Here is a 23,092-nt window from a genome sequence, read left to right on the forward strand (position 1 = left end):
ACGCCATTTAGTTTGATATAGTCCCATTTGTTTATTTTTGCTTGTATTACTTGTGCTTTTGGTGTCATACCCAAAAAATTGTTGCCAAGACCAATATCAAGAAGCTTTTGCTCTATGCTTTCTTCTAGGAGTTTTACAGTTTCAGATCTTACATTTACATCTTTAATTCATTTCAAGTTAAGGTTTGTGAGTGGTGTAAGATAGGGGTCCAATTTCATTAATTTGCATGTGAATATCCAATTTTCCCAACACCATTTATTGAAAGGACTATTTTTTCCCTATTGAGTATTCTTGGCCCCCTTGTCAAACGTTAGTTGACTGCATATGCATGCTTTTATTTCTGTGCTCTCTGTTCTATTCCATTGGTCTGTGTGTCTGTTTTTATGCCAGTACCATACTGTTTTGATTACTACAGTACTATAATTTGAAATAAGGGAATGCGATGGCTCCAGCTTTGTTATTATTTCTCAGATTGCTTTGGCTATCCAGGGTCTTTTGTGGTTCCATACAAATTTTAGGATTGCTTTTTCCTATTTCTATGAAAAATGCCATTGACATTCTGACAGGGGTTGCACTAAATCTATAGATCACTTTGGGTAGCATGGACATTTTTCACAATTTTAATTTTTCCAATTCAGGAACATGAGCTATCTTTCCATTTATTTGTGTCTTCTTCAATTTCTTTCATCAGTGTCCTGTAGTTTCTAGTGTACAGATCTTGTGCCTCCTTGGTTACATATTAATATTTGTCAGTTTGGTTATTCTTTCATAAAACAATATTTATGAGCATAGTCTAGGTGCCAGGCACTATTCTAAGCCTGGGGAATGTATCAGTGAACAAGACAGGTGAAGCCCCTGCTCTTGTGATGCATAGATTCCAAAAAAGGGAGACAAAAAAGATTTGAAATAGAAATGAATGAAAGGTGGATAGATGGTCAGATAGAGAGATAGATACATACGTACATACATAGGTAGAGATGATGGATGGATATTGTTGATACGTGGTAGATTAACAAGGTAATAAGATTGTAAAATAGAAAACAATACACTGTGGAGGTTGAAGAGAGGAAAATATTTTAGCTTGAACTGTCAAAGGATGTTTCTCTGAGGTAGTGATATTCAAACTGAGAGCTCAGTGACAAGAAAGGGACAGCAAAGGGAAATACTTGGACAAGGGACAAGAAAGGGCATAGTCCCTGCCATAAACACCGCCTTGATGTACTAGGAGGACTGACAAACAGCAAGTATGGCAGAGCATACAGAAATAAGAGAATGAGAGAGTTAAGGCCAGAGAGTCGGGGTGCGGGGTAGATGATATTTGACCATATGGGCCATGGTGAAGTTGAGATGTAGAAGGAGTGGACATAAAGATTATCAAATCATAATTTTCTCAGGTTAAAATTATAGAGTGATGTGTGCCTTCACTCTCTTCCCTTTGCATTCTCCTCACCTTTGCCTTTCCTCTGTGTTCTCACGTATAAAACAAAGATATCATTTGGTAAATTAAATGCACAGCCTTTAGAGGGATTCCCGTGTAATTGCACTCATTCAACAGACATGTCTTCTCCACATACTGTGCACTAGTTGCTCAGAAGACATATGATGTTAATAATAGCAATATTTACAGTAATGCCCAGCATTTAATGAAAATGATTACGTGCCTGTTACATGCACTTTGCATCTATCTTGCTTAATCTTCATAAACCTGTATGAGTGCATGCTATCATTATACTCATTTTCAAATGAGGGAATTGAACCGCACATGACAAAGCGTAATTCCTGCCCTCAAACAGCTTATAGTTCGTTAGATAGACATACACTTGAGCTAAATGATTCCAGGCTATTATGGTCGGTGTCACCATGGAGATCTGACGGGAACATAGAAGAGAGTGAGGTGAGAAGAACTGAGAACTGTCTTTTCATTTGACACTCATAACCCTGTTGCAAAAGGGATGTAGAGTGAGTTACTCAAAGTCACACAACGAGCAAGGGCTGTCTGTGGGCTTCTTCCTCCTGACTTACTGCAGTGTCCCGGCTAGCTGCCCCTACTGCCCTTTCCATTGCACAATCAGCTGTTAAATTATCAAAGTAGTTAACTACCTCTTCTTCAGTATTTGCATTCTAAAATCAGACCCTCTGAAGAGTACAATTGTTAATACAAAATAATGCATGGTTATGGGTGATGTGTCACTGTCGGTTGTCATAACTCTGTGGTGTGTCCATGTGTGTTAGGAGAAGGAGGAGGTGGAAAGGTGTTGGAGGTGGGAGAAAGGCATGTAGAGAGTGTGGACATGCCCTTCATATCAATGCATTTTTTTCATAGGATCTGGAATCAGGATCTGAGAGTGGAGCAGATAACACTTCGGTAAATCAGACACAAATAAATCTGTCTTCTAACACCGAGTCCACTGACCTACCATCTTCCACCCCAGTGGCCAGTTCTGGAACCAAACCCAAGTCTATGGTAAGTTGTTAATTATAACAGTCAGTTTCCACATGAAGTGTTGATTATCTTCAGGTAAGAGTTGATATCTCATCCATTCAGTTTAGAAGAAATACTCTTAGATTCTTAGTTGCAGTGACTTGATAGTACTTAATTAAGTACAGCCCAATATATGCTGTTTTTTTTGTTTTATAAATGCTTACACAAGTACTTTACTAACATAGGTCATTGTTCCAGAATTATGCAAAATATGGTGTTAAATTTTATTACTGGATACTCAGAACTTGAAAGAACCAAGAATGCAAAATGTAAAGATGATTCTCCCTGTATTATTATTCTGACTAAATGGCTTACCAATGGGAAAATTAATGGATGGATGGATGGATGGATGGATGGATAGATAGATTAAAAAGTAGAGATATATAAGATCACACACGATAAGTTTTATGTGGGTATTAAATGACATAGCACATGTCAAGTGCTTAGTGAAATGCTTGGCACAGAAAAAATACTGAAAAAATGTAAGCTACTATTTTTATTATTATGATGCTTCATAGACTTTACAATGCTACCAAAACAAATGAAAAGGAGAATTACTACATGTAATAGTATAGCACAATGACTTGTGAATAGAAGACATTTTCCTTTAAGTAAAATGTTGAACTGCAACAGGAAAACAGTATTTGGCTCTAAAGGTAACATTTATGGAGGAAGTAATTACTACTTCAAATATCTAAAGTCCCAGCAGCTCCAAAATAACCTTTCCTAGTTTAGTGAAAATCATAGTGTCGAATTATTTTTTAAATGCCCGTGTTAGCTTAACACAGAGAAACAAGTTTGGATTGCTTTTCTGCCTGCCTTTAAAATAAAAGGCAAATCTGAAATAAAACTAAAAAGAGAATACTTGAATTTAAAACGTACTATGTATGTCCAACTGCAAGAATATCTAGAGTATTTTTGATGGAATAAATATTTTTTGAACACCTACGATGTGCCACGTGTTATGCAAGATAAAAAAGACTTGGAGAGCAATAAAAATATATTCTCTGTCTTTAAATATCTCACAGTCTAGCAAGGGAGGGAGGCATGTAAACAATGAAATGCAATGACATGCTGTATGGTAGTGCTGTATATACAGGAAATAGGAGGAACCAATGACATACTACCCAATGCTATTTTGTGGTACACTGAAAAAATAGGGTCAAAAATAATGTGTGCCAGTGGGCAGACTGCAGTGACCTGGTGCTTTTCTTTTCCACAAACGCTAGAGAAGGTTGAAATGCAAAATTCAAATATGAAACTCAACAATCTCATTTTACCACGTTCTTATTAAGGGAAAAGATAAAAGCCTCTTAAGAGGTTTAGCTTGGGGCTTCCCTGATGGCCCAGTGGTTGAGAGTCCGCCTGCCAAGGCAGGGGACATGGGTTCGTGCCCCGGTCCAGGAAGATCCCACATGCCGCAGAGCGGCTGGGCCCATGAGCCATGGCCGCTGAGCCTGCGCGTCCGGAGCCTGCGCTCCACAGCTGTGAGAGGCCCGCGTACTGCAAAAAAAAAAAAAGAGTTTTAGCTTGAAGGTTTGGGAACAATTGGAGCATTGGTTTTTTTGAACACTGGGGACTGGTGTGGGACTGACATATAAGAAGTAAGTAGAGGGACTTCCCTGGTGGAGCATTGATTAAGAATCCGCCTGCCGGGCCTCCCTGGTGGCGCAAGTGGTTGAGAGTCCGCCTGCCGATGCAGGGGATACGGGTTCGTGCCCCGGTCTGGGAGGATCCCATATGCCGCGGAGCGGCTGGGCCCGTGAGCCATGGCCGCTGAGCCTGCGCGTCCGGAGCCTGCGCGTCCGGAGCCTGTGCTCCGCAGCGGGGGAGGCCACAGCAGTGAGAGGCCCGCATACCGCAAAAAAAAAAAAAAAAAAAGAATCCGCCTGCCAGTGCAGGGGACACAGGTTTGAGCCCTGGTCCGGGAAGATCCCACATGCCACAGAGCAACTAAGCCCATGTGCCACAACTACTGAGCCTGTGCTCTAGATCCTGTGAGCCACAACTACTGAGCTCACGTGCCACAGTTACTGAACCCCGCGTGCCTAGAGCCCGTGCTCCGCAACAAGAGAAGCCACTGCAATGAGAAGCCTGAGCTCTGCAATGAAGAGTAGCCCCTGCTTGCTGCAACTAGAGAAAACCCGAACACAACAAGGAAGACCCAATGCAGGCAAAAATAAAATAAAGAAAGAAATGTATTAAAAAAAAGAAGTAGAAAGGAAGGTGAATTCCCTTTTTTAAAGGTATTTATGCTTAAATTAGCTTTTTAAAGCACCTTCTATTGTCCCTAAGAGTGTTCTTTTCACTCTAACATTTATTCTGTGTTCATCTTTTACTTTAGAATAATTACTGTTGGTATCCACTATTTCTCCCTTGAAACATACATATTTTAGAGTGTAGTCACCTTATAATTTGTAACCATTGCTACAACTCTGTGTGCAGTTCCTTAGTCTTTTTTCAATGCTCCCATGCTTATAAATGTGGTCAATATATTTCCATTGAGCAATGTACATATTTTTATGGTAACCATCTTCAGTAAAGTTTTAGAATGAGAAACATAAAACCATCAGTTTTCCTAGGACTTTAATCCCTTAGCATACTTTATAATGGGTCCTTTTTCAAATTGTTCATGTTTTGCCATATCAGTTGACCAAACTATTCACCCCACAGGCAAAATTAAGGAATAATTAAAATCAGTTGTTGAACAGAAACATTTTTTCATGCACTTCAAATAAAATATTAACTGAAAAGTTGCCAACTTGGAATAAAATCAGAAGTGAAGATGTATCCAGCTGTTCAGGTGTGACCTGGGCACACGATCACAACTTCATAGTGATGCCACAACTCACTAGTCAGTGAGTGATGAGAATCATTATGCAATTGACACGGCCTTGAAACACAATATTCCACTTCAAGACACCTATTTAACACATCTTGATCAATACTGCACGTGGAGTTAGACAACTGGAAATGCAACTCTGTTCAGCTACTGAACTATAATTTAGTCAAATTCTCTAACTGGCCATGAGAAGTACCCAGAGGGGAAGAAAACACTCTGCTATCAAAGGCAACTGACTTATAGGAAATTTCTTAAAGAAAATGACCAATTAAAAAAGTAGCTTGGGAGACTTGGGAGACATATATACACTATTGATACTATGTATAAAATAGATAACTAATGAGAACCTACTGTATAGCACAGGGAACTCTCTTCAGTGCTCTGTGGTGACCTAAGTGGGAAGGAAATCCAAAAAAGGGGATATGTGTATACGTATAGCTGATTCACTTTGCTCTACAGTAGAAGCTAACACAACATTGTAAAACAACTGTACTCCAATAAAAATTTTTTAAAAAGTAAGCTTGAAAAACAGGCTTTTGTGTTGGCAGAAGGGCTGCTTTAATATGAGTATGTGTGTGTTTTATTTTTTGCTGGTTTTGGTGTTATTATTATTTTGAGTATTCCCTTTTTACTAAAGTTAGAAAGTAAGTCTTGAGCCATGGATCAATTTTATGTTTTTAGTTTTTCCTGGGCTAAAATATTAGAATGAAGAATTTTACCTATTTTATGAGATACTAAACAGACACTTTCCCCCTCAATTTGGAGCTTTGGGAATAATGGCAGCCTGGGCTCTTTGTGAAAAGAAAGAAAACTCTAGTATCCTACAGAGCTGTTCTTTTCACTATGAACTAAAATTTCAATTTTAATATTAAGTAGAAACATTAAATTCAAAAAACACCTACTTCTAACATCCACCTAAAATGAACCAGCCTTCTGCTCCATAGTGTCACATTTTTACAGAATGCTTACTTTCATTTCAGAATTATTTAAAGTTACATTTGATTTGCTGCTATGAATCTATTTATAATGGTGACTGACTACCACAAATATTTGGCTTTCCTTTTGTGTGTAAAGTCTTTGGATTTCTAAGTGCCAATTTTTCAATAAGATTTCTACTTTTATATTTATTATTAGAAGGGGACCAATGAGTAATCTTCAGATTTTTCATAAATACTGTGTATATATCATGCTGAAAATTGAGCATTAAAGTAGATTTCTGAAATGTATTTGACACAAAAAATTTTTAAGTTAAAAGGTAGGATATCCACTACCAAAAAACACATTAGTAAAAACAAGGTCTGGTGCTTAATGCCAAAAATCTCATCAATTTCTTTCTTAAATTCTTGGTTTTGTTCCTTTGAGGCAGTCTCATAATGCCTTTCACACTAGACACTTCTGCGAACAACGCATGTGTAGTCATATCAATTTTTATACAGTGCTTTCATTCACTGAAGAACAATGTTCTGACATCCCTCTAACCAGGGTATTCAGTTGCTTGAGTTGTTCCTGCATTAATTAATATAGGGTTGTTACGTGAAAGATTTTAAAGCTGGGCACTAAAACCCCACAGGTTTTGTTGTGGTTGTTTTTCTTAAAGATACTGATTAGTGTAGGTGGTCATTAAATTAGTATTAATCATACATTTGTGAAGAAAGAGACCAAGGCTGAGATAAGAAAAACAACATATTTTATTTGTAAAATAAGTACTGGAGGAACAGAGAGGGTGTTCTGCTGTGTATAGTAACGTCAGCTTCATAGAGAAGACAACCCCACTAGTTGCCATGTGATAGAATTCTAACGACCAGAATGAGAACCTCAATCATTTGGGCATTTGGGAACCCCAGCTAGATAGTTTTGAGTGTATCCTAAACTATCTAAAGGAATGTTGGAAGATACTAACATTCATGTCAGAATGTATTGAATGTTGGAATTACAAAATAACCCTCCTTTGAAGTTGTTAAAAAACAGCAGAAATTATTAACCTTCATTATTGTAATTGCTACAAGATGAAAAAAGACAAATATATCTTATTCCAGCTCAAGTTGGCAACAGTAGCTCTAATTCCACAGACCGAAAACACCCCTAATCTTTTCATCATTACCACCAAAATATCGATGAGATAGATGAGGGTGAAGACAGCAGCTCATGGAGTGGGTGGGAGCTGAGGGCAGGCTGAATGCCAGAGACTGCCAACTCCTCCCAAGAATGGTTCAGAGTAAATCCTGCCTAAATACTGCTGCAGTGTGACCGAAATAAAGCTTCAGGAGTATGTCCTGACTGCAAGTTCATGATCCTTTCTAGATGACTTTAAAAAAGAAAGTACTCCAATGCCACAGTCAACCTGATATTATAGCCTCTTTTACCAACAATTTCAAAAATTGCATGGTCAGTGTAACCTATTGTCGAAGAAAAAAATAATCTCTCAATGTGACTCTGAAACACAACTGTTTATGCTATAGTCAGCTTAGTGAGACACTTACATACAATCTATTATCTTTCTCCCCTCTGGCATGATAGACGCAAACAATAATTTTTGGGTCTGACATTCAATTGTCAATAGTATTGTCCTCCCTAAAAAGCATAAATGTTTTGAAGTGGAGGTAAAAAGGAGGGTGATGACACTGTGTATGAATTTTGACATTACGTTATTTTTAATGAATGCTGTTAACGTTTAAGTCATTTAAAAACAGGATCTTATTTTTTTCCTTTTTTCACCCAATGAGATATGGTCTAATCTGCTATGAAACTATAAAATGTTGTTGGCATTAGTCCCAATTATACAGCATATTAAGGAAATTAAGGCTGATCCAAGAAAGAAGAGAAAAACCATCAGAGGTTCCTCATAATTACTTTCAATGTAAACCAGGTTTTATATCTAAATGCAATCACATATCTCATACATGTGATCATTAAGCTAAAGTCATTATGTTTGTGACATATTAAATGGTACGCACTAAAATTGAAAAATAGCATGTAGATTCAGGAGTCCAAATCACATCACTCTCAAGTATCATTTAAAACGCAATTCATATGCAGAATTTTAGTAGGTCCCTATTTTGTTTTACTGGGATATTATTCTATATTTTTGCTTAGGTGATTATCAGATTTTTTTTTAACAAAGCTAGTGATTTTCTCTAATGCTGCTCACTATTTAAAACAAAATAAAGGGATAAAACATTGTCTTTTTTACAAATGGGAACTGCAAATACTCCTTTTTACTGAACTCTTGGGGGAAAAATGTTAGGTAACATAAAATTGACTAGAATTTAAAGAGTATTTCATAATGTCACATATGATAAGTAAAGAAAATAGCATAGTAAAAGGAAAAATGACACACATAGAATTCTTAAAGTTTAGTCTGAAACATCAAAAAATTTGAATTAGTACAATTTACCACTTTGCAAACAAAAATGTAATGGTCGGGCCTCCCTGGTGGCGCAAGTGGTTGAGAGTCCGCCTGCCGATGCAGGGGATACGGGTTCGTGACCCGGTCTGGGAGGATCCCATATGCCGCGGAGCGGCTGGGCCCGTGAGCCATGGCCGCTGAGCCTGCGCGTCCGGAGCCTGCGCGTCCGGAGCCTGTGCTCCGCAACGGGGGAGGCCACAACAGTGAGAGGCCCGCGTACCGCAAAAAAAAAAAAAAAAAATGTAATGGTCTTAGAAAAATGCCTTTAATTGTAATGCTTTTGAATGTGGCAATTTAATTTTGACATAGCCAAGCAATAACATTGAAGTATGTGGATTTTTAAAGAAGTATTTATTCACTAAGATCCTCATTGTTTATGAGAAAGAAAAATAAGCCAAATCTTATAGGTTTTTTAAGGAAAATTGAGCCACCAGAGAGCTGGGGAAAAAATGTTTCTAAAAAGGAAATCATTCTTTGATTATTATAATGAGATATTTCTTAGAATTCTGATTCTAAAGTGTAGAGGATTCCATTCACATATTCTGGATTTTGAAATAATAAATATGTAATTCATTAACCTTGGGCTTTGAAAAATAGAAACATTTTTCATAACCATTTGCTTTTCTATTTAAAATTATTCAAAATTCTCTCATTTCTTGTGTTTGAAGATACTGACATCTGTTTCCAATCTATTTACATGTTAATTCATGATAGTCTTGTTTGGGATGGATTATTTGATCTCCACAGTAACCTCCTCACTTAAGACTTTTCACTCAGAATCTAGGAGTTTCATTGTGCCAAGAATAAGTACAACTTGCATCCAGATATACTGATCCTTAATACTAAAGTCTGAGCACATGGTGTTTAAGTAATTTTTTGAGTTGGAAAAATTGTTTTTCTATTTTGTTTGTGTTTCATTTATAATAACCTGGCTAATTAGACGTCTGGAGCAGAACTCCTACAACCAAAAGAATGATGGGGAAAATGGAACATAAAAATGAGAGGACAGTAAGAATTGAACAGATTCCGTTAGGGCAAGAAACAGTAAAAAAAAAAAAAAAAAAAAAAATCTCTGCAACCTAAGATTTGGTCATATGAATAGTACTTTTGTATGTTATCATCATTACAATGAGGAAAATTTAGTTTTCCATGTGCTGATGTTACTTCTCGAATCCAGCTCATATTTTCATCCAAGAGAAATAACAACTTCCAGTTATTTCTGGGCAATGTAAAATGGCAAGCCAACGGCATGCCACATCACAGCAACCAAGAATATAATTCATAGCATTGAGCAATAATAATAACCCATAAGCCATTTTCACAGAGTTCTCTTCATCTCAAACAGAGTTGTCCCCAAGTTCTAATTATATATTTAGTGTTTCCATTCTTTTTCTGATTCCCTACTTTGATTCTTTGACTGATAATTAATGCTGCCCCTGGCATTTGGTGGCCTCTACCCTCACTTCTTAAAGACAGTTAAAGTCAGTTGAAATGTTTAACTGGGGATTCCATGTGAATATTCAGTAGCCGTTGTACAAAGTTTATACAGAGGGCTTTTGTGACTATAGTTTTGAGCTGTCTACCACATACCAGATTTCTAAATGAAAAAGTAAAAACAGCAACCAAGCATTTGAGTATTCTGAATATACACATCTAAACAGTCGGTGTCGTAACAAAAATATGAAGTGTCATTTACTCTATATCTTCACTCTTTATCTTTTTCAAGGCACAATCACTTGAAAAATATCAATATTCTTGATATTCTGCTTATTTAATGAGAATTTTATATGCTAGGTTCTTTTTTTTGAATGAATGAATGATTAGTATTCCTTAGATTATTGTTGCCACTCTCACTTTTTAGTGATTCTCTGTTCTTTCCACTGTGACAACTTGGTGTAATCCAGGCAACTTCTGAATTAGTCAACTGCTTCAAAGGAAAATCAATTGACACTCATGAAAACAGTTGTTTCCTTTTTACTGTAAATTGCTTTATCCATTTTATTTTGTTGTTGTTCTGCTGATTCATGTTGAAGGCCCTACCTTTGTATAAATACTATAGTAATTTACTGAATGGGAATTTACTACATTAGTCATTCTGTGAAATGCAGAGAATCATACAAATAGGCAATAATAACAATAAATCAGTGCTGTTCAGACTGTGCACTCTGGGCACCCCCAGAACTGCCTTCCTCTCTCTGCCCCAGCCAGACTTATTTACTTTTATCCCTTTTATATATTGGCCTTCTGAATAAAATCCTCTTTGATCAATCCATAGCATTAATTTTGCTTAAATCCCAGACTAAACGAATTATACGGGTGAGGAAAACATTGGAGAATTTTTTCTTGGGTCCAGATAGCCTCTGATTTCCAAGAGCATCCTGGCGAAGTTGCCTCCAGAACTTCTCTGTTGCTAGGGCAACAACCTCCGGGTGCCAATAAGAAACAAAAAAAGTGGGAGAGAGAGCAGACTCTGGATCAGAGCAACTCGACTTAGCCTGGGTCTGGAATTCTGCTGAAGCAGATTATTAAATTCTATATTGCAGACACTGAGCTGTAGTTAGATAGTTTTACATTATTTTTTACTGTCTATTGGGGAGTAAAGTCAGAATTTTAAATAACTTTTAATAGATAAAAACATTTAGAATTCAGAACTAGTAGAATTTCCACTTAAATGTATTTCCTAAGCAAATATTAACTAAGTATTAAATTTTACAGTTTGAATTTCGTGAATATATCAAAATCGTGCAATTATTTCCCTACTTATAGCACATCTGTAGTTTTTTTCTGTATTAAATACAATATAATATAACACTATGATGATAGTTCTACAAATATTTTTATCTGAATTTCTAATATCCTCTTATGTAGTTACATAGACTAAAAAGGACTTGCATATTTGTTAAAGAGCAATTTTTTTGTTTCTAATAATATTGAACTTCTAAAATATTTATTAGAACACCTTAACTTAATCAGAATGTAAAGAAAAATATTATTAGCCATGTGTAATATATCTAAGTGATGTATTCATGTCCTTATGAAATTATTCTACATTTTATTAAACAAAAGCCTTTCTAATTAATAATGTAGCTGAACTCTAATACTATTAATGTTGTGAACATTAATGTTATAAAACTCAATTCTTTTTTTTTTTCCCAAAAAACTATAAGAACCCACTATGGCTATGTGTAAGCAGCTGTGCTGGACACTGGGATAGAATTTAAGCAAAAACAGAGGGGGGAAATGACATGATTGGAATCTTTGGAATCAGACTCCGGGACCAGGAATTGCCCGGAGAAGCTTTAGTGGTGAGTGTTCTTGGGAGACAGACATGCATAGAAGTGAGGAAGGCAGAACTGGTCAGAGAGCAGAGTTGGCTGAGCTGCAATGCAGTAACAGTTGCAGCCTCGGCTAACTCTCTGCAGCTCTCTGGAGCTTGGGTGGCCCTTCAGAGTTGTCCCAAATTGAGACAGGGAGGCTGGATCTCTGTATCCCTGCACTCTTAGGCTGCCCCTAGAAAGTGATGTAGTCTTGAATGAGGCAGTTCCTGGCTGTCAAGGGCATTTCCCAAAGAGGGAAACAGATGTAATCATTGGCAGCCACTATTCCCAGGAGCAGGGGAATCGGCCCTGGAGGGGGAATCTGGGAGTAGCTCTGCAGTCTCCACCACACATGTCATGGCCTTCACCTTCATGGGGAGCACTCTGTGATGTAAGCAAACACGTGGTTATGAAAGGATGTAATAAGTACCAAATTAAAGTTATACCGAATCTAAGGATTAAATGTTTAAGAAATGTATTAGTTCTGTTAGAGAAGATGGGAACCCTTAGGTAAGACTTCCCAGAGGAAATGACAATGGAATGTGGTCTTTAATAATAACTAGGAGTTTCCCAGGTGAGGAAAGGGGAAAAGGAATAGAGTGTAAAAAACATCAGAAAACAAACAAAAAAGCAGTCTCCTCACGGCTTATTGGTAATTGAGTAAAGAATGGGGTACATAACTCTACCTGGCAGAAAACGTATCTAAAATAGCCTTTGGGCAAGTTTGTGGATAACTTTCAATACCCCGTCCAAAAAATCTACTTTAAGGGAAATGCGAGGATGGCTTTTAAATAAGAAAACAAAATGATTTGATTTATATTTTAAAGAACTAGTACTCCACAAATGCAGGAAAAAATGAAATCAGAGTGTAGGGGGTCTAGGAGATGTTGAAAGGAGCTAGGAAGAGCAGATAAACTTTTGTGACAATGATTTAGGCCAGGGAGAGTGATGACCTGAAGGGAGCAACAATAAGGAACAGGGAGGATACACTATTGGAGGTAGAACTGATAGGCTTTAAAAACTGAGCCTTTGCAAAAAAAAAAAAAGACGAGAGAAAGGAAGGATTAAGTGTGAATTCAAAATTTGTGTCTTGGAAAAGTAATACAATGATAGGGCCGTTGTCTAAGATAAGGAATAAAGAAGCAGAGTAGGTATGAGGAGGAAAAGCAGTGTTTTTTCTTTAAATCAACCTTATTAAGATAAAATTTACATACAATACAATGTACCCATTTTAAGTATACATGCTTCCAGGATGTTTTTGATAATAATGGAAAGAAGGAAAGACAGAGGCTGGCAGAGAAAGTTTTATTGAGGGAAGATTTATCATCTTTTCTTGCATTGTTTAATTTTTTTAGGAATGTAGTCTTGTTAAACATGTACCACCTAATGGAAGAAATCACAAAACAAATTAATTTTTCCACAACAAACACCCATGGCAGCTAATTTTCTCCCTCCCTGCTTAGACAAGAACTTAGGGACTCTCGTGGCTCTTTCCAGATATTGTTAAGTAACACAATCATTTTAAATTCCAAAATATGGAATTTTTGGAATACTGCTGTCTTGAATCAGAAATGAAAAAGTTCTGTCCCTATAATAAACCACATTTCAGTCTTCCTTTTCTGTAAGGCTCTCCCCTCTCTTCTAGTGTTGTTCTGCTAAGGCAGGTGTCTGCTTGCAGCCAGAGAAGATTGGGGGTGGAGGGTTAGCTTCCTTTTCCATTCTAGCTCACCATGTACATCACTTGCTAGCAGCTATGTCGGGGAGGTGAAAGGGAGAGGAGCACAGAGAAGTCCTCACTGGACGAGCATGCGTGCTCTGTGGGTCTAGGAGATATTCAAGGATCCCTCACCTGCTATATCAGTTATCTTTTGCTGTGTAAAAAATCATATTTAAACTTCGTGGCTTGAAGCATAATTTATTACTTCTCATGGTTTTTAGTAAGTTCGGAATTTGAGAGAAACTCTGGTTTAACTGAGGGTCTTTTATAAGGTTGCAGACAGGTGCCTGCTGGGATGCTGTCATATAATAGCTTTACAGGGGCTTCAAGATACACTTGTACATTGACTTATGTGACTGGCAGATGAGTGCTAGAAAGTTGGTTCTTCTCTATGTGGGTCTCTCAGTGGGGCTACTTGAGTGCCCTCATGACATGGCACCTGGCTTCCCCCAGGGTGAGTAAAAGAAACCAAGGAAGTCAAACTGGCATGCTTGCCATATTCTGTTGGTCACACAGACCAGCTCTGGTTCATTGTAAAAAGGGACTAAACAAATGCATGCTTACAAAAGTGAAAATTATTGAGGGCCATTTTACCACAATTTGTCATGTCTCTCCCACATGCAAAGACATTCACCTCCTCCAGAGGCCCCCTTAAGACTCATCTCATGACATCTTTGCAAAGTCTGAGGTCTTGTCGTATAAATCAGATCCAGGTTCAGATGAGACTCTTCAGGTACAATTCGTCAAGTACAGCCCCTCAAGTATAGTTCCTCTTGACCTGAAGACCTGTGAACACACCCAGCATACAATGGTGTGACAGACACAGCATAACCACTATAAACTCCCCCATTCAAAAAAAGGGAAAATGTGAGGCACTTAGAAGTCACTGGTCTATAGAAAGTCTAAGAAACAGCAGGGCATATGCTTGAAGGTTCTTGGCTGGGAATCATTTCTGCTACTACGTGGTTTCTGGTTCAGCCTTCTGAGATGCCCTTAGTTCTTCCTTTTGATTCGTTCCTTTTTCTTATGAAATAACCAGTGTTTTTACAGCTGAGCAGTTTTCATCTTTGTTTCTGCCTGTAGAGGGTTGGGAGGTTCGTGGCCTTCTGTGGCTTTTGCACTGTCTCTGAATCTTTCGATCCAAGATGGAGATGTTGGGCCTCCCTGGTGGCGCAGTGGTTGAGAGTCCGCCTGCCGATGCAGGGGATACGGGTTCGTGCCCCGGTCTGGGAGGATCCCATATGCCGCGGAGCGGCTGGGCCCGTGAGCCATGGCCGCTGAGCCTGCGCATCCGGAGCCTGTGCTCCGCAACGGGAGAGGCCACAACAGTGAGAGGCCCGCATACCGCAAAAAGAAAAAAGAAAAAAAAAAAAAAAAAAAAAAAAAAAAAGATGGAGATGTTTCTACGAGTGCAATCTCTTTAAAACCTTGTACATTTCCTGTTGGTCTTATCAGGGCTCACTCCATTAGACAAAAGCCACACTTACAAATCTCTTCATGATAAACCTTTCTCTACCTTAGACACCCCTGCTGAGGCTTCTGAGAGACAATGCCCTGGTGATTCTTAAAAACTCTATTATTTAATGGAAAGGATCTGTGACATATACCCCAAAAACCCTTGGAGAGCTTTTTGTCTGGACAGTTCTCTGAAGTATTAGCTTAGATATATCTGAGGACTTTACCTTTAGACCATACTGTCTTGGCTGTAACCTGGATTTGATCTTACCCAGAAACCACTTAATTTTAGCAACATTTATTGTCTGGAGAGACTGGGAAGAAACAGAGACTGGGAAGAAACTTGTCTCTCCCCTTTTGCATTTTAGTATAATAAGAAGTCAGGCAGCACCTTTAACCCAACTTGGAAATCTCCTTAGCTAGATTACTAAGTACCTGAGGTACATTTTCTACTTTCCACATTACTACACAACAGTACTGCTAAACTTTCTGCCACTAGATAAAAAAGATCCCTTTTCTCCTAATAACATTTTCCTTGCTTTTGTTTAAACTATAACTGAAAGCTTCCTCAAAGGCCATCCAGCTTATGCTTACGCAACAGTATCTTTGACGTCCTTTAGTCTTTCAATATCACTCCCCTCATGGTCCATCTAGCATTCACCTGCCACCCGAACCCAAAGTCACACCCACATTTTGTCCGTTTTTAGGTTTTTTTGTTATAGGAGCACCCCATTCCTAGTGTCAGAATCTGGATTGGTTATCCATTGCTGCATAACAAATCAACCCTAATTTAGTGGTTTAAAACCACAGTGATCATCTATCGTGTCTCACGGTTTCCACGGACCAGGAATTCAGGAGTAGCCTGTTCACTCAGTTCTGTCTAGTACTGTAAGGCCTCTCATAAGGTTGCAGTCATGTGTTGGCTAAGGATGGAAGATCCACCTCCAAACTGGCTTACTCACAGAGCTGGCAAATTGCTTTTTCTTTGCATGAGTCTCTGCATGAGACAGCCTTAGTGTCCTCACACCATAGCAGCTGGCTTCTCCCAGAGTAAGCAACCTAAAAGACCAAGTCAGAAGCTCCAATGCCTTTTATGAACTAGTTTTGAAAGTCCCACACCATAAAGTCTGTTATATTCTATTGGTCGTACAATACCGATCAACGTGGGAGGGGACTAACCTGTGCACGTGGACCAGGAGAAAACGATCATTGGGGGCCATCCTGGACATTAGCTACTGTATCTCTAATTCTCTTAATGTAACTCTCTTTTCTATTTTTGCAGGTCCCTTATTTTTCCTGCAGCCCCTAGGAATGTAAGGACATTTTTAGCTTCTCCCTGCTAAGGCCAGTTTACACCTCTAGTCAGCCCTCTGAGCAGGTCCTTAAATGATGCCATGTGGTACATCTGAGATCCCTAAGAAACACTAACACTGCCTTTTCCCTGAGCAATCTAGGAATTCACCTGATACTAGGACAGCCACTTTTCCTTTGGTTCATCCCCAGCTAGGCAGCCCAATCAGGTCTTTTCAGGCTCCCGTGGACCCCATATATATGTGTCACTATATCCTCTCCATGTCTGAATGATCCCACTGAAGTCCCTTTAACCAGCCTTGAAATTAGAGCAGGCTCCCTACTCACCTTTCCTTATAGGGAAAGATTTGGGAGAGAACTCATAGCACCCCCAAATCTCTCTCCACAATCACTTTATCCCAAATACCGTCTGATTCCTGATGCTATTAGATTCTTCGGGGGAAATTGAGAGTTCTCCGATGCAGTGGTTCCCAGCCTTTTTGGCACCAGGGACCGGTTTCGTGGAAGATAATTTTTCAGCAGACCCGGGGTGGGTTGGGGGTGGTGGCGGGGATGGTTCAGGTGGTAACGCGAGTGATGGGGGGATGGGGAGCGTAAGATGTAGCTTTGCTCGCTAGCCCGCCGCTCACCTCCTGCTGTGTGGCCCAGTTCCTAACAGGCTGCAGACCGCTAGCGGTCTGCGGCCCAGGGGTTGGGGACCCCTGCTCTAATGCTTTCTCCTCCAAATACTTTTTGCAAGATATACTCTTTTTTTCTGTCTCACAACTCACTTTGATATCGCATCTGTCACCTTAGGGTTTAAATCACAACTTCAATTTTAACATCCTATCACAGGGATCTGTGTCCTGAGCTGTGATATGACTGCCAGGGAACACATTTCCTCTCTGCTGCTGTCTGAGAGATAAGAACACTGAGCAAGATGAAACCACAAATTCAAGGTTATGGTGGTACTTTTGTGTCAGTCACTGAAACTGTATTCAGACAGGACTAAAGATAGGTACACACAACCCCAAATTGAATGAGTACCGCTCTTCAGTTCCTTGATAGGCCCAGCTAAAGGCAGAGCTTATATCCCCCAAAGGAGGGAAAAATATTTAAAAATGGCTTTTCTTTAAAAACATTAAGACAGAACACAGGCCGATCAGGTGACATGTTAAAATATTACAAAATAGTTTGTATGTTGACCAAAAATTGAGCTGTAGATTAACAAATTTGAACACAATAAAAAAAACTGATGATGACAGAGGTTGAAAATGAATAATTGTATTCTTGTAGAGAGAATAAAATGTGTTTAGCAGTTTGCCTAGCCTTTCACTTTTTTCTGCTTTGGGGTCTACATGACATAATTTTTTGTCTATTATGGGGCTTGATTTCTTCTTCCGCTCTAATAAGTACTGAAGAAACATCCTTCCCATAAGAGTCCATTTCTTGGGAATTGTGTTGGGAAAGAGGTCCAATGCAATGACCAGGGATGGACCCTGCCTGGCCAGGAGTACTGGACGTTCAGTTTGGGGCTGAGCTCTAGAAGCTTCAGTAGCTTCTTGGGATAAAGAAAGATGGGTTTCAGTGGTAAGTACACCTATTGGGTCTCAAATGGTCAGATCAAGCATGGATGGAGGGAATTAGGTCAGGCTGATTCAGGGGAGTAAAGGAATATATTCTGACTAGGGAGATGCCTGGGTGGCAGGAATAGGCCCCAAGGATACCTGCTTATATTCAGACTCAAGCCGATACACTATTTTTTAAGCTTTTTGAAGTAATAGGATACTAAATGTAATTTTTTCTTACAAAATGCCTGAAAACTTTCATTAAAATATTTCCATCAAACCAGAAAATAATTATGTGGCAAAAACTATATGATGCCATTTCAAAGCAGCAGGCACAAAATTTAAATCATTTCAGTGTTTTTCATTAGTTACATCATGTATTTATTATTTTTTTTACAATTATGCTAGCATATTTCTGAGTTACATAGAATAAACAACATTACTCATTTAACTGGCTTGAAGAATATTGTCATAGTGGATTGTCCATAATTCCATTTGCTGTATAAATTGCAAGGGACATTACAAGGACATGAGCTATATGCTTCCCTGTGCATCTTTTCAATTCAATTCAAGTTGTTAGTAAGTTACACACATAAGGGAAGTTCTAGTTCTGTTACTCTTTCAGGCTGATGTAGGGCTTTTTTCTTCTTTTAAATATTTCTAAATAAATAAATTTACACCTAGATAGATAATTCTCCATGGAAAAATGTTTTCTTTTTCTTTTTTTTTCTTTCTTTTTTGCGGTACGTGGGCCTCTCACTGCTGTGGCCTCTCCCGTTGCGGAGTACAGGCTCCGGACGTGCAGGCTTAGCGGCCATGGCTCACGGGCCCAGCCGCTTCGCGGCATGTGGGATCTTCCCGGACCGGGGCACGAACCCGTGTCCCCTGCATTGGCAGGCGGACTCTCAACCACTGTGCCACCAGGGAAGCCCCTTCGTTTTTTTTAAATTATGTTTCTATATAATGCATTTACAGCATACAAGAACATTCCTTCAACCCAAACATATTTTGGAGAAAAATTCTAACACATTTAATATCTTTCTAGAACCTAAGTTTGAGTTCCATATGTATTATTTTAAGATATTATTTTTACTCCAAGAGAAGTAAAACTACACTACTAACTTAAAGTTCTATCTAGAGGGACTTCCCTGGTGGGGCAGTGGTTACGAATCCGCCTGCCAATGCATGGGGCACGAGTTCAAGCCCTGGTGCGGGAAAATCCCACATGCTGCGGAGCAACTAAGCCCGCGCACCACAACTACTGAGCCTGCGCTCTAGAGCCCACGAGTCACAACTACTGAAGCCCGTGCTCCTAGAGCCCATGCTCTACACAAGAGAAGCCACCACAATGAGAAGCCTGCGTACCACAATGAAGATCCAACGCAGCCAAAAATAAATAAATAAAATAAATAAATTCATTTAAAAAATTCTATCTAGGGCCTCCTTCCTATCTAGAGATAATTATTTTATCTTTCAAAGGACTTTCTTCTTTGATGAGAAAATAGTACAGGTAGGCTCTTAAAATTACTCGTTATTTTTCTTGCAATGAGGAAATCTCAGACCTTGAAAAGAATAATATACAAAAAAAATTAACCCTAATTAAAATAGTGTCATCATTAAGACCTTGAACAATAAAAAGCATGGTAATTGCTGTATCTTGCTTTTTGTTTTCATGTTTGCTTTGTTTTGGTTTTTTTTCTTTCAGAATGCTGCCATCTTCTGGTCAAATTACATATCGCTTCATAAACAAAATCAGAGATCCACACTCTGAGGCAATTTAGGTTATATAAATTCACCTTTCATCATTAGGAGTCACCTATTTAAGAATTGTGCCTCCAATGTTCCAAAACCAGAGAACTTTAGGTGACTTTTCAGGAACTTTAAGAAGTTAAATTCACAGAGGATATTTGAGGACTTTCAATGCTATCAAAAAATGTATATTGCACAGTAAATGCCAATGGAAGTACAGATAAGGCAAAGTATCTCTAGGGCAGCAGTCCCCAACCTTTTTGGGACCAGGGACCGGTTTCGTGGCAGACAATTTTTCCATGGAATGGGGGGGCGGGGGTGGGGTGGGGGGGATATGGTTCAGGTGGTAATGTGGACGATGGGTAGCAATGGGAGCAGCAGATAAAGCTTCGCCAGCTCACCTGCCACTCATCTCCTGCTGTGCAGCCCAGTCCTAACAGGCCGCAGACCGGTACCCGTCCACGGCCCAAGGGTCGGGGGCCCCTGCTCTAGGGGATATTCAGTTTTGCTGTATTTCTGTAAGAATCTATGGCTTAATATGATTAGGGAATTTTGACATATATTTGCCATTTCCTCTCTACAAACTTTTTAATTTTCAAAGTGGTTCCCCTTGAAAGAATCTTTTTATAGTATTTTATAAACACCTTTAATAGTCTTCTTACAACAAAGAGGATTCTTGGGGCAGACATCTGTCTTCTTGTCATAGAGTTGTTCATATTTATAACTTCTTAGAATTATTCATTAAATGATACATAATTTAAAGGGCTAGATTTGATAAATGTGATTACTTCTTATTTCCATTAGTTTTTATTCCTTTTCATTGATTCATTGAACAAAAAAATGGAGTTCTTACCATGTGCTGATCTCTATAGGCACTGAAAATTGAAGGAGAAATAAGATGCCATCCCTGGACTTAAAAGCATGCAATTTCGTAGATTCTTTTTAGCCAAGTCCTAAAAATCTCATTCTACCACACTGTCCTTAACTTATCCACCAAAACCAAAAACTTGTAAATCACAGTGCAAGAGTTTGGAACACCTAAAAGACTCATTAGCTACTGCTTTTTGTCACTGATGGTTTCTACCAGTTTTTCTTTTTTTTTTCTTCCGTGATATTTACAATCTGCTGACACACATAATCCATGCTGCATAGCCATGAAATCAGCCACGGTCATCAATATTTAACAGGTGGAGAATACTGACACAGACCCACTGATTTGAGTCACTTGACAAGAACTAGGATTAATATTGGCTAAAAAGAGCAGTCTTGTCTTACTTCCGTCATGCGGAAGACTTTTGTAGGTAAAAGCAGGCAGTTACTTTGTCATAGTTTTGGAATGATATCATGAGACAGAATCCTAAAGAAAGATGAAAAGTGTACTGACAACTCTAAATTTCCACTCTCCCTGTGCTAGTTATGAATCCATAAAACTAAGCACTCCTCCCTCTCCCCCATACCTACCTGCTTTATTTCTTAACATTTCTAACTCTATTATCCCCAAATCACACTTCCTATTCTAACTATATTGTCTCTCCTATATTCATAAATTGCCTGATGAATAGGGTGGTCATGGGCAGGGAGAAGGGAAAGGAAAAGGTGCTGGGCTTCAGGTCAGGGCGTGATCAGAGGGTCACCCTGTGCCCTCTCAGTGCCAGGTCCCAGGGAGGGCTGCCCTGTTAAGGGGGACTTAGAGGCAGGAGGAACACACATCCTTACTAATCCTCCCAGCCACACTGGCAGCACCCTACTGTCCTCTGCCTTATTAAAAGAAAGCAGGGAACTGATCACATGCGTTGTTGAATGGTGTTTACTGGGTGGTGTGAAAATCCTCCCCATATTCTCTATAAGAGAAGGTAGGAGCCACTGCACAGACAGTCAGTGTAATAGTTCACAGGATCAGTTCCTCACAGTCAGACCATCTCTTCATTCAGAAGACAGAGCTAAGACTACATGGGCACAGCTTTCTTCTTTTGGATACTTTTCTTGGAGCAGTAACTAGAATACAATTTAAACTTTTTCAGATTTCATGCTCGTGAAAAAATCAGGAGAAAATTAGAAAATCAGCAAGCCACTCTAACAAGAATCTTAGATATCAAGATTTCCTGATATTTTTAAGTTGGCAATATACATACAATACATAATATATATTATAATGATAATATATAATATATAAAATATTATATATGTATAATCTCCAGGGCTTTTTTAACCCAAGTTTAATAAATGACTCATAGTTACATGTACATTATGCTCTTCTTTGAATTAGAATGGTAGCCAAGCTTTGAAGTATATAAATGATTTTTTAAATTTTAATCATATGCCAAAAAAAATAGCTGTTGAAGTTTCCAATTTAGATAGTAGATTTAAAGAATTTAGGATTGAGCCAGCTTGCCCTTTGGCCTCTTGGGTCAGAGGTTAAGTTGAAGCTTGGATTTGAAATGCTCACTGTGGGGGATCTAAATCCATAACAACTACATGACAATTAACAGAGCATTTCTATTCCACTGAGACCTATTTTATTTTATTTTATTTTATTTTTTTAAACATCTTTATTGGAGTATAATTGCTTTACAGTGGTGTGTCACTTCCTGCTGTATAACAAAGTGAATCAGCTATATGTATACATATATCCCCATATCTCCTCCCTCTTGCATCTCCCTCCCTCCCACCCTCCCTATCCCACCCCTCTAGGTGGTCACAAAGACCGAGCTGATCTCCCTGTGCTATGTGGCTGATTCCCACTAGCTATGTTTTACATTTGGTAGTGTATATATGTCAGTGCCATTCCCTCACTTCGTCCCAGCTTACCTTCCCCCTCCCCGTGTCCCCAGGTCCATTCTCTATGTCTGCATCTTTATTCCTGTCCTTCCCCTAGGTTCTTCAGAACCATTTGTTTTTTAGATTCCATATATATGTAGCATATGTATTTGTTTTTCTCTTTCTTACTTCACTCTATATGAGACTCTATGTCCATCCACCTCACTACAGATAACTCAATTTCGTTTCTTTTTATGGCTGAGTAATATTCCATTGTATATATGTGCCACATCTTCATTATCCATTCATCCATCGATGGATGCTTAGGTTGCTTCCATGTCCTGGCTATTGTAAATAGTGCTGCAATGAACATTGTGGTACATGACTCTTTGAATTATGGTTTTCTCAGGGTATATGCCCAGTAGTGGGATTGCTGGGTCGTATGGTAGTTCTATTTTTAGTTTTTTTAAGGAACCTCCGTACTGTTCTCCATAGTGGCTGTATCAATT

General features: G+C 38.8%; 1 protein-coding gene across 13 annotated transcripts in view; it reads left to right on the top strand.

Moving 5' to 3' along the window:
* The window catches only part of DLC1 (DLC1 Rho GTPase activating protein), a 407,252-nt gene that overhangs the window by 106,910 nt on the left and 277,250 nt on the right, over positions 1–23,092 (top strand). For all 13 annotated transcript variants that reach the window (XR_009530776.1, XM_060085710.1, XM_060085708.1 and 10 more), the window contains one exon: positions 2,324–2,464. Coding sequence is in view for 12 of the 13 variants with exons in the window: in XM_060085710.1 (XP_059941693.1) it covers positions 2,324–2,464 (141 nt within the window). In the remaining variant the exon portion in view is untranslated. The remainder of the gene's footprint in view (positions 1–2,323; positions 2,465–23,092) is intronic.

The sequence above is a fragment of the Mesoplodon densirostris genome, chromosome 20, assembly GCF_025265405.1.
Source record: "Mesoplodon densirostris isolate mMesDen1 chromosome 20, mMesDen1 primary haplotype, whole genome shotgun sequence".
NCBI classification, from domain to species: domain Eukaryota; kingdom Metazoa; phylum Chordata; class Mammalia; order Artiodactyla; family Ziphiidae; genus Mesoplodon; species Mesoplodon densirostris.